Source organism: Lolium perenne, chromosome 3 (genome assembly GCF_019359855.2).
Source record: "Lolium perenne isolate Kyuss_39 chromosome 3, Kyuss_2.0, whole genome shotgun sequence".
NCBI classification, from domain to species: Eukaryota; Viridiplantae; Streptophyta; class Magnoliopsida; order Poales; family Poaceae; genus Lolium; species Lolium perenne.
In genome coordinates, this window is record NC_067246.2 from 210885103 (window position 1) to 210897913 (window position 12811).

Here is a 12811-nt window from a genome sequence, read left to right on the forward strand (position 1 = left end):
ATGAGCTTCAAAAAGATCTCATGGAAGAATGGTGGAATTGGAGTGGACAACAATAGTTGCATACCTGTTGTTTTTGTTCGAAAACTATGTGTTGTATTGTCTCAAAACTATGTTGTATTGTTGTATGTTGGACGTGTTGTATTTGGTGTGAATTATTGTTGTTAACAATGTATTGTATTTGGATGGTACATTTTATTTGTGAAATTTTATACAATTATTTGATCTTGTTGGATGCATAGGTGTGTGTGTTTGTTGTTTGCGCCGCGCCCGCGCTGCAAAATGGCACGTCCGGCGGAGGTGCTATTTTACCGCGCCAACGCGCGCTGCAAAATGGCGCACCCGGCGGGGGGAAAATCGCTCCGGTGCGCGGCAACGGTTTACAGCGCGGCGGCAGCGTCATATACCGCGCCACCTTATAGCGCGCCTGTTGGAGATGCTCTAACGACATGTTCAATGGTGGTCGCTAATTTAGACTACATGATCCATCATTGAACATGCAGGAAAAAAGAACCAATGCATTACACGACTCGTTTTTTCTTTTTTTTCCCACTAAAAACAACTTTCCCTCAAACAAATCAATAATAATAAATAAACTAACTATTTTTCCTTCTATTACACAAGAATTGTCTCATTTTCCTTTTCCGTTATGCGTTGATTTCTCTAACCGCTGGAATATGTGGAACGGGAAAGCCACATAAATGTACCTATCGGAATTGTGCCTTGCGCTGCACCGTTCAACCATTCCTACAACCGGACACTAACACACATGCGATGCACCCACATTCTCCGTGGCTACACGGTTCTACGCACATCGAAGCATGATAATCAAAATGAGATTGACATTGGCATACCATTATCAGTGACTTCTCATCTAGTAATGTTACAGGAAAATTTCAAAAAAGTATTTATACATTATTTGATGTCAGAAGTTTGATGTACTTTAGAAGGTCATTGGCAACACTTGATATATACTGTGTACGATAGAACTTGTTGTTTTGATGCCTGGCCCTAGATTTGGGTTTCGCCCCAGGCCCCCAAAATCTAAGGACCGGCCCTGGCGCTTATTCTCCAACTACCTAGTCCGATTTTTATGCCGCACGCTAAAATCTAACGAAGCGCCGGGTGCTTTACTTTGCGTCGACGTCTGTAATTAAGCGTCAGCCCGCTGGGATTTTAAGTGGCAACTGCACTGGCGCAGTGCACATCGATCGGGAACAAATTCCTGGCGCCCGTGAATAAGCGTCTGCATTGTACTTTTGGTTTGTTTTTTTTCAAAATTTTCAATTTGAAAAAACTTTTGGTTTTTAGCAAAAAAATGTTTAGACTTGAAAAAAATTTAAACAAAAAATGTTCAAAAAAATGTTGCTCCAAAATTTGTTCAAAAAAATATGTGCTTAAAATTTTTTTGCTCAAATTTTTTTGTGCTTTAATATTTTTTTAGAAAAGAAGAACAAAAAAAAAGACGAAAAACCGAACGAAAAACCACCTAAGAAACAGGAAAAAAACGAAAACAAATCGCGCGTAAACATGAAAAACCAAGCTAATGGGCCACGGTCCAAGTTGCTCCGTTAGCGGGCGGGCGGCTGCCAACGAGCACATGGTAGGCCGAATGGCGGCGGCGCGATGCGCGGCGCCCATTCGGAGCTGCCGAACGCGGCATGTCCCAAGGCATTGGCGCCTGCATCGGGGTTGGACGCGCCTGCCAGATGGTGGCATCTCAGGTTAGACCCGGATATGGTGGCATCGCTGCTGGTGGAAGACATAGAGGAAATACACTGTGTCTGCCGGCAGCGAGTCGTCAAAGGAAGGGCCCTGTGTCCCTGCCGGCGGTGAGGTTTCACTTGGAGGAGGGACCAGAGATGCTCATCCTGCCATGCAGCTGTTTGGCTTCTCAATCCACAGGAGACGATCGTGCTCTGATTTTTTGCTGCCAGTTTAAAGTGCTCGGGAATAATTTGACACCAAAATGATACGTGTGTGATACGTCGGATCTGCCCCGTCACTGTACAGTACAGTTAGACTACAACTGCTGCAGAGGAGCCGCTCCCGGCTGGTCGATGCCAAGGACACGCTGCTTGATTTCAATGGCGCATGGCGCAAATTGTTAGGGAATCCTGTGCGCGGTGCGCCCAACTCCAACTGCGATCCACTAGCTAGCTCTAATTTAGCACGAGAAAGCGCACCTGGGAGGAGAAAGAAGCAGGTTCCATATTCCTCTGATGTTGGATGATGATAGGATAGAGATTCTTTTCAACTTGAAACAAACTATTCTTGCCGACCTTACATATCATCCGCAAGCCCAAGCCTCCTGCGTGCTCTTGATTTTCACGAGGGGACAATGGCCAAGGCGATGCCAGACCAGAAAGCCGGAGAAGCGGCGACGGCGGCAGCGAATCCGCTCGAGTTCCATGTGTACGGCCCCCGCAACCTGCCCTGCACCAACTGGAGAGATCTCCTGAACTCAAGCTGGTCAGTATACTCACTACCAAGTCAATTACACTCACCAGCACTTTCTTCGCCGCCGGGAGTTACTGGGCGTTTGTGGCCATGTTGGATGTAGGAAGAACCCCAGCTACCGGCGGATGGTGATCGCTTGCTTCATCCAGGGGGCGTACCTGCTGGAGCTGGACCGGCAGGAGAAGCGCGACGAGCGCACCGGCCTCGCGTCGCAGTGGTGGCGGCCGTTCAAGTACAGGCTCCTTCAACCGCTCGTCGACGAGCGCGACGGCTCCATGTACGGCGCCGTCCTCGAGTGGGACCACCAGGCCGCGCTGTCGGACTACATCCCGTTCCGCCCCACCCGCGCGCCGGCCGCCGTCGTGGCGCTGCGCGGCACGCTGCTCAGGGCGCCCACGTTCCGCCGCGACGTCGTGGACGACCTCCGGTGCCTGGCCTGGGACAGCCTCAAGGGCTCCGTCCGCTTTCCCGGCGCGCTGGCGGCGCTGCGGGACGTCGCGCGCAGGTTCGGCGCCGGCAACGTGTGCGTGGGCGGGCACTCGCTGGGCGCCGGGTTCGCGCTGCAGGTCGGCAAGGCGCTGGCCAAGGAGGGCGTCAACGTGGAGTGCCACGTCTTCAACCCGCCGTCCGTTTCGCTGGCCATGAGCCTCAGGGTCTTAGGCGAGACGGCCGGCGAGCTGTGGGGCCGTGCGCGTGCATGGATCCCCTTCGTGGGCTCCCAGCCGGCACCCGACACGAGCGGCGGCAACAGCGAGAGCGAGGCGATGGCGTCGCTAGCACAAGCCGGGATGGCAAGATGGATCCCTTACCTGTACATCAACACGAACGACTACATCTGCTGCCACTACACCAGCGATGCGGCAGGCGGTACGGCGGCCGTGGCGGTCGACAACCGCGGCAGGGCCGGCAATGGCACCGGCAAGGCCGGGGTGGCGACGATGGTGATGGTGTCCAAGGGGCCGACCAAATTCCTCGCCGCGCACGGGCTGGAGCAGTGGTGGGCGGACGATGTCGAGCTGCAGGTTGTCCTCAACGACAGCAAGCTCATAGGGCGCCAACTCAGGTCGCTCTACGCCGCGCAGGTCGCAGGGAGATAGGTTCGACCCGAGAGCGAAAAGGTACTTCGAATTTTACCCCCAAAAAAGGTGAAAATATGCACATGTATAAGTATTCTCTGCGCGTACCGAAATTTGTAAGGACCAACAAAAATGTGCACACATTTTTTACCACCCTTCAAGCAGTGGTGAAGGACGGAAAAAACCTGAGGTAGGGCAAACTAAAAAAAATGGTGTAAATACCAAAATATTCGTAAGACATGAACGCCATCTTGCTTGCCTCGGCACTACGCTTGGCGAGGTGGGGATGCGCGGCTGCCGGTTAAAACTGTGCTCCGACTCCGGTCTTGACGGGCGATGGCGGCGCTACACGTCCAACCTTCTTGGAGGCATTGTTGGCGCAGCCTGCATCTACACACTCATGCTGCTCCGGGGAAACCCTAGATCTGGGTCTCCCGGCGATGGCGGCGCGTCCTGCATCGTTCTACCTCTTGGGGCATCATTTTTTGAGCAGCCGCTGGATGATGGCGGATGTTGGTGGAGTGGTATTCATCTACCACATTGTTGGCGTTGAGTCTCGGTGGCATGGTGCTGCAGGGTATCGACGACGGATGCGGGATGATGTATGCGTGCAGGATGGTGGAGCCGTCTGGCGTCATGGTGGCATCGACGGCAGATCTTGCAAGGTTAATGCGACGATCTCTCTTCAAGATGGAGTTGAGGAAAGCGGCGGTAGCAACTTCTGTGACGTATGCGTTGGCGTGCGCGGAGAGTCTGCTTGACTAGATGTGCTTCTCACCTGCTATTGGGCGGTTTAGGAAGGCATTTGGTTTTGGGATCATGTGAGTTGGTGTATTGTCACCCCCTTCATCCGTCTGTAGGTCTAGTGAGGTGGCTTCGAGGTTGATCTTTTGTATTATTCTTGTAAGGTTTGTGAATAATCTAATAAAAAGCCGTGTGTATCCTTTGGATGTAGAAGCATGGGCGATATTTTCCTCATTTCGATAAAAAAATGAACGTCATATATGATTATAATGATATAACTTAGTACGATAAAAACAGAAACATATTTGATATATGTAGAACAAAAAAGATAACAATAATGCCACCTCAATGTCAAAGGTTGACTTCTTTTGTAAAAAGAATAATATTATCGATTAATACTTTTAAATATCCATCGTGAGCAATTAGGTCTTAATAATCTTTGTCGCTAAGAAACCCTTCCAATTCACCATCTCAATGAGGTGATAATGTCTTTGATGAAATCATGATGTGTCTCAAGTATCAAGAAATCTCTAAATTTTCAGTTCTACAAGTTTGAATAATTAATATCATAAAGCTATCATGCATATACTCAGATTCATGATATATCTCTATAATAGAAATATAGAATCATTTTTATTTACATTGGACCTAGAATACGAGTCTCTGTGTTTCCACTTCGAAGTCAATTTTCCACAATGTTCACTAAAACAAGCATAACTTTCTCATATGAAGTATGTTTTTGATGCACGATCACTCGAAATATTCAGAAAAAACATGTGCATCCAAATGTATTCACCAAAAATCAAAGGTAGGGTAGATGTTCTTTCTTGCCCCAAGGGGAGCCTTCGCCCCTGCCTTCAAGGTACTTCAATAGTGCGGGTGGGAGGGTAGTACAAAAGTTCGTGTTGCTTGCATCTCAGGCTGGCTTATACTTCTCGAAGATTTCTTTATAAATGGAAGAAGAGACAGAAATATATTTTTGAACACCTGCAATCTAGAAAATTATTTTTAAATATTAAAAAATCCGAAATTTAGCGTGTATACGTCAATATTATATGTACGCACACCATGTTTAGTGAAAACTTACATCTTTTATGTCATGTGTAAAAAGATAACAAATGCATCGTCAAATATCTTTTTAAGCACCAATTTTTAAATTTTTTGCACATGATAAAAAAAATGTCGGTTTTCAGCAAAATAACTTTATGAGCACTTATAATGTCGACATGTGTGTGTCAATTTGTTGTTCAGAAATTTTTAACATTTTAAACGGCATCTAGAAGTAATTTAAAAAACCAGAAGCATGTGCTCCTAGGTGCAAAAACGCCTCATCTAGTAAGAAATAATGTTAATTGAGCAGTTACATTACATATTCCCATATATGTAGATCCTACAAAATAACATGGCACCTTAGCCCATTGAAAAACTTACCTCGTATCTTACCTTCGACAATTCTCGGGACTTTCAAGTGGTACAACATCATCACATGTGGAGTCAGGTTTGGCTAGATCTTTTAGCAGACCGATGTTGTCCATGTTAATGTATGACTTTTCATGTATATACTGCAAGTGATGTAAATGCTTGTCGCTCTTCTCATTAGGACCTATTTCAACCTTTAGTAAGGCTTGATTTTCCTCTTCTTCGATTTCCTTTGTGACAGAAAATTTAATTTTTTGCTCAGGCGGTGATTTGCAAGTCTCCCATCCCCATCCGTGTGTTGGTACCTGCAAAATGTTAGTGTATACTCATGTCAAAACAAAGTTAGTGTATACTTCTGCAACTTGTGCAACAACATGAGGATTAACATGGAGTTCCCCTATCAAATCCTCAATACTACCTTTTTCCAAGAAGGTTTATATGCATTTGTATTTAACTCAATTATACCTTTATTATCTGACAGAATTGACCAAGTTTCAGAATTATGATGGATCAAATCAAAAAGTTGCCAAGCTTCATCGATAGACCTTTGGATAAAGGTTCCCTTTGATGTCATGTCTACTTCATATCTATTACCATCACTAAGTCCTCCATAAAAATTATAAAAGACTAACCAATGAGGTAACCCATGATGAGAGCATTGATCACTCAAACCTTTGAATTGATAAGACTTTCACCTAGCCGATTCCTGAAATTTGTGATCATACAACTTACCCCATAAGATTTACTCTCGGGATAAAAGTGAGTCAAGAACGCGGCAGATAATTTTCCCCAGGTGTTAATTGTTTTTTGTAGGCAAAGGTTTATACCATGTTAATGTTTTTTTAAAAAGAGTTTTGCTAAAAGAAGATTAATTTCATCTCTTCACATGTAAAGACATTTAATTTAGAAGTCCAACAAATATCGTCAAAGAAGTCAACATGCACATATGGGTCTTCAGTACCATCATCTCCTGCAAATCAATCTTTTAATTTACATCATATAAAGTAATAAGGGACTAATCTCATATCCATCTGCATTTACCCTCAAAGGTACCTTCATGAAAGCATCATGACATATTCATTAATATCACTTAGGCTCGCGATCTTGTAAAGTTGCTCATACGAATCCATGGTGTTTGCCCAGAACCTGCAAACAACTACAAATAGTAAATTTGAAACAACTTTAAACACAAAGCTATAGCACTTAGCTCCCCAGCAACGACATCGGAAAATAGCTTGATGTCTGCAAGTGCACATGTGGAAGTAGCTAGTTTCGAATAAAAGAGTATCAAATCCACGAAGAGCGGAATTGCTATGGTTTGATACCTTTTGCTACCTTGTTTGTTTATACCTTCAAGTTATCTTTGGTCCAAAGAAAGAGTTTGTAGAATGATTGGTTGTGTATGTGAAAAAAGTAATAACTAATGCGAATAAAGTAATAATAAAGTAAAAAATGAGAATGAGTAAAGCGAGCGATGATTTTAGTACTTGAAACTTCAATTAGGATAAAGAGTTCTCAGGGAGTTGTGGATTCACCACTAGCATAGATGTAAAACATAATTAGAATTTATAATGTCCTTGTAGTATGTTTGTATAGGCTGAGTCAGATATGGGTACACTACAGGCGCGATGTGCTACGCACCCCTTAGAACCACCACCAATCCTTATAAGGTAGCATGTCGTCAGAGGCACCAATGATTAAAGATTTTCCCATGGTTACGATTTTAGTTGTAGGATCTCCGATATTCCTCATTGATAGTAGTTGACGAGATGTAATGTGTTTCTCTCACTTCCATCCCCGAACCACCAACTATCTACAACGATGATTTCCTGCAATGTCACAAGGGAGAAACTATTATGCAATTAACTTCACATAGTTGAAGAAAGCCATTCATTCATATTACAAATGAAGACATCACAATCTTTTATTTTATTTCATGATATATAGCTAGGGTTCCTCCATTGTCAGGCGCTATTATTTAATTTCATGATATTTAAAGCAAATATTATTTATAAATTCGTCTCTGAGAAGCTTTGCAAATGGCTATAAACACAACCCCGCAACTGCATTGTCAGGCGCTGCCATATTCACACTCAAACCGTAGTTTGGAAATAGCCTATACTATAAGTTGCTAAGATAACAAATACATGAGAGTTGTAAGTAACTAAAAGCAAAGTAAATAATAAAAGTAAATTAGAATAAGAGAGCGTTGAGAGTGTGTTTGTGATATGGTTGAGGGATTATCGAGGAGTGTAGGTTCCACCACCAGTATTGGTATTACTTATGATTAGAATGAACTATATCTTTGCTATGCTATGTGTGGGGAGAGCTCCATAATAAGATGCACTCAGAAAGCCATCGGTCATCATATCTCTATATAACCACAAGATCTAGTCTTCTGCAAGCCATATATTGACTATTGATATTAAGTGTTTTACCCATGGTTATCGATATGAGCTTAGTGAGTCCCTCCTTATCCCCCTCTTAAATGTGTTAAAGTGCCGATACGGTAATGTCACTTCTCGCCGTTCACTTTACCACACTTCAAAGGGTAGTTCCCTCCCGAGATCATAAGGCAAATATTACATGGTGCACAACATATAATATCAAGAGACAGAACTAACACACATTCATAGATCAAAGGTATAAGACATATTTATTTCACATCATAATATTACTAGGGTTTCTCCATATCTCCCCAAGAACAAAATAACTACTCATACATGAAGGGGTCAACATCATGGCAATATGAATATGAAGGTACAATTGCATACAGTTGTAAATCCTAATAGAGTTCGGATCGCAACCAAGTAGACAAATGGGATCACGGTGAATACGTTGATGATGATGTTGATGAAGATCGATGCGTTTCCCTTCAAGATCCTAGCCTCCTCCTCCTCTTCTGTGTGTTGATGAAGATGGTCATGGAGGTGGTGGCGGTGGAGCGGCAGGGCTCCGCCCCTAGGGCGTGGATGAATTGTGCCTCTCCTTGCCTCCTCCCCTCATTATATAGGCGTTGGAAGTTGGTTTCGCGAACCAATAGAGCCAGGGGCCGGATATGACCATCGGGCCTTCACAAATGTTGTTATGTTTCACGAAACGGAGATGACGGAGCTCAGTACGGGCGGACGGTATGGACGGGCTATGCCCATGCCGATGGTCGCTAAACTTGTAGATGCTTTCGTATTTTGGACGTCATTTTTTCATACGAACTCTAATTTGGGTGTTCTTCGGCTCGTTGAGCTCATATGGACAAGGGCTACAACATCATTGCCTTAGATCTTAAATATATGATGTTGGAAAAAATATCACTTTTCCCACACCGCATATGGCTTAGTCTGGTGCTTGTACCCTCTTGATCCTTTTACCTCCATTTCTCCATGATTGTCCATAACACCTAAACACATGTAAAAGACAAGGGAAACATAATAAAATCCTATTAAAACTACTAAATATGCGATGCTCATATGAAAGTGAACAAGAACTAGTAAGTATGCAAAATAGGCATAGACGTATCTAGCTGGAGCATGAAATGAGTGACAATATGAGTAATAATATACTTAAAAACCTCAGTAAAATAGTGCAAAATTTCGAGCAATCAAGCCTCTCTAGGGTTTAGGATTACAACGAGATGAAGATGAATGTTGATGGAGATGGTGATGATGATGAATCCAAGATCCGAGCAGCGGTAATGATGGATCTCCTCTGCGAGTTTCCCCTCAAGTTCCATTCCGGAGGTGAGGTTTTCTCTGTCGTGTGGCGGATGTGTTACTCTGATCTCCGGTCTGATGACACATGGTTAAATGGCTTGACGAGACAAAGCCACTGACATATGGTGCAGTCATCCGATATGGCAGGGACGACCATACATCAAGTCGTTGAAGCTTTCATGATCACCTCTTACTCTGGACTGGCCAAAGGTGTGTGGGTAAAACATTTGTAAGGTATTTGTTGTCTCCAATAATCATATTTCTTTCCCAAAGTTATGTCTTTAATTGATTTATTCATTAACCTCTTGATTTCCATGATCTCGGTGACGCAAGCAGTAGAGGTGTGCACGATCACGGTAAAATGCCAAATCTTATTACTACTTATACAAATACTTAAATAAAAACACTAAATAATTTGCATTAAACGGGACCCTTTTGTGCCCCTTTTTGGGTTAACATGCATGATTGGTGAATGCCTTGCTAAAATGGCGTTGCAAGCTCAACATTATGAACTTTTTACTAGGCTAGCTGACATAGGCATCCCAAATAGGCCTACCGAAGATAGTACCCGGGGTTTACTGAAGGCCCACTACCCGAAGAATAAGAAGATTCGGAAGCCCAAGATATTATTAAGGAAAGTTAGAGTTGTAATAGGAAGCGTTATTTGTAATCTTACGGGATGAGTTAGAAACCATCCCGGACTCTGTAACTTGTACAACACTAATCCCTCGGCTCCGCCTCCTATATAAAGGGGGAGTCGAGGGACGAGGAAGGCATCGAATCATTGTTACAAACCCTAGTTTTCATAATCGTCGAGTACTTTTCGGCCGAAACCTTCGAGATCTACTTGCCCTCTACTTCCAACTAAACCCTAGCCTACAATCCATAGGCATTGACAAGTTGATACCTTGTCAATTGGCGCCGTCTGTGAGAACTAGAGGCGTAAGGATCTGATCTCGATGGCACGTTCAAGATCTTCGACATCATCAACTGCAAGCAACGCAATGGATCGAGGTAAACAGATCGCTGCTGGTCCTGTCGATTTTGTTCCTCACCCACCCTCCCGTTTGGATGCATATGCGTATCTGGCGGAGCCTATGGAGATGACGTTCGGAAGGTTTCGCTTTCGCGTCGAGAAAGAAGGATCGTATCGTGTCGAAATTCCGATTTCGTCGGGATCGTCGGCGGTCGATTCTGATTTTTCAAGCTATACATCGTCAACCGAATCAGGAGAAGAAGAAACTTCGTCGACACGCTACGTCAGCACCAGGGCAAGAGAGAAACTCGCCAAGATCTTCAGCGACATGTCATTTGAGTCATCTGCGGACTCATATATAAGCGATGGCTCCAAAGAGTGTCGACGATTGACTTCATCGACAAGTCTGTTACAGTGGGCAAGGTCTTCATCAATCTTAACGATGGTGTCACCAAACCCAACATAGATCTGAATACAAAATATCATCAGATTTATGCCATTGAAGAGCCAAATAATGATCAAGAGGAAACATCTGAGGCTTTCGACGATCTGGGAAATCCATACGTCGATCCCTCCGATCTGCGACGAGGCCTGGGCAATAAATACGTCGGGCCACAGCCGCGACACAGAGTTCAACTCCCGCAAGCAGCATGGGACAGAGCCGCGAGAGCTATGGACGGCTCAGAACCAATGGCCACCACGGCCACACCAGAGGAATTGCAAGCATATCAATATAGGCTCACACGAGCTGCTAGAGAATTGGAAAAATAGACAGCTGAGTTAAACAGGAGAAAGGAGGCAGCTTCTGCATCCAGCAGGAGAAGGGCAGATCTAAGTCGACAATCTAGAACTTAGGGTGATAGCCACAGGGAGGCTCGGAACAGAGCAAGATCAAGGTTGCAACATATACCCGAAGCAGAAAGAGAGCATTTGGTCCAAAACCTCGACATGTCCTTTATGTCGATAGATACAAGAGGAAACATCATCCCTAAGACACCAGAGGCTGGGTATATGGCGACACATGCTTTTATCCTCGCATCTAAACCACCTCCAGGCGATCCAAGGGAAACACTATACAATATGGCGATAGCAGGAGTTGGAGCTATGGGGACAGCGTTTGTATCAACGCCTCCCGAAGGAGCGGCAAGGCAAAATAGTCCACGACCTGCAAAGACAACAGCCGGCAGCCCCCGAAGGACCAAGCGGAGCAAGAGACACGGCAGCACAAGCAAGGGTCGATAGAGCGCGGCAAAGCAGAAGGGAACATCGGCAATCCCCGGAGCTTAACGACGAAGATATGTGCGGCTTGCCGTGCTTCACGAGGAGAGTCTGAAAAACTCGAGTCCCTTCAGGATTCAAGTTACCCGACAATTTCAAGAAATTCGACGGCCTTCAAGATCCAGAGGATTGGCTAGTTGATTATCTCGAGACAGTAAAGCTCACAGGAGGAACCAGAGCAACAGCTATGCAAAGCATCCAGGTGCATCTGAGTAGAGCCGCACGATCTTGGATAAAGAAACTTACCCCAGGATCTATCGACAGCTGGGAAAGCTTCGAGGATGTGTTCGTCAAGAACTTCCGGTCCACATGCAAGAAACCTGCGTCATTGGAGGAGTTGAGAGCATGTCGACAAAAGCCGGACGAGCCAATGAGAAAATACATCCAAAGGTGGAACATCATCAAAAACTCGGCAGAAAATATATCTGACGAGAGAGCGATAGATGCGTTTGTCGCAGGAATCAGGCGTGGAGATTTCGTCGAGGACTTGGGAAGGACCAACCCAAAGACAGTATCCGCGTTAATGGAAATAGCAAATAGATGGGCAGATGGAGAAGATGCTGTCCACAACAAACGGCACAGGTCGCCAGAGGAGGACCGTGGTCGAAATTATCAACCGAGGCGACGATTTCCTCGGCAGTACCCGAACTATGACGCTCCAGGACAAATTTCGGCAGGTTTTCGGGCAAACACAGGAGGAAACAACAGAGATGATTATCAGAGAAGCAATGAGCAGCGAGGCGATAATAGAGACGATTCTCGAAACAACAGGCAAAATAGCGGGCCTAGGTTCCCGAGGCCTTTCGTGTCTCCTGAAGAGATGATGAATGGGCCGTGTCAGATGCACTTTTTCCTCGACAACAACGGAAAAAGACAGTCAGGACATCTGCAGAAAGATTGCCGTAATTTTCAGGCAATGTTAAGATGGGCAGAGCACGCTAATGCTCGGGCAGCACAAAGAAATCCTCGAGAACCCAGGAGCGAGATTCACTTACCACCTCCCCCCGCGATTACAGAAGACAATCGACATCAGCTCAGAATAGCGGCAGCACCTCCACCACCACCTTATGTTGATCCTAACTCCAACGGAGCAGTGTCGATGATTCAGAAGGGAAGGCCATCCAATAGAGCTCAGAAAGTAATCTCACGAC

At 45.0% G+C, this 12811-nt stretch overlaps 1 protein-coding gene across 2 annotated transcripts; it reads left to right on the forward strand.

Annotated features, from left to right (window-relative positions):
* Positions 1-2151: 2151 nt before the first annotated feature.
* Positions 2152-4511, forward strand: LOC127343231 (GDSL esterase/lipase At4g10955). Of its 2 annotated transcripts, XM_051369356.2 has the most exons (3): positions 2152-2469; positions 2561-3575; positions 4110-4511. In XM_051369356.2, the coding sequence occupies exons 1-2, from the start codon at positions 2339-2341 to the stop codon at positions 3552-3554; spliced, it is 1125 nt and encodes a 374-aa protein (XP_051225316.1). In that variant the 5' UTR covers positions 2152-2338; the 3' UTR covers positions 3555-3575; positions 4110-4511. The 2 variants fall into 2 exon arrangements, with proteins under 2 accessions (XP_051225316.1, XP_051225315.1); XM_051369355.2 differs by having other exon boundaries at positions 2153-2469; positions 2561-4511.
* The last annotated feature ends 8300 nt before the right edge of the window (positions 4512-12811 follow it).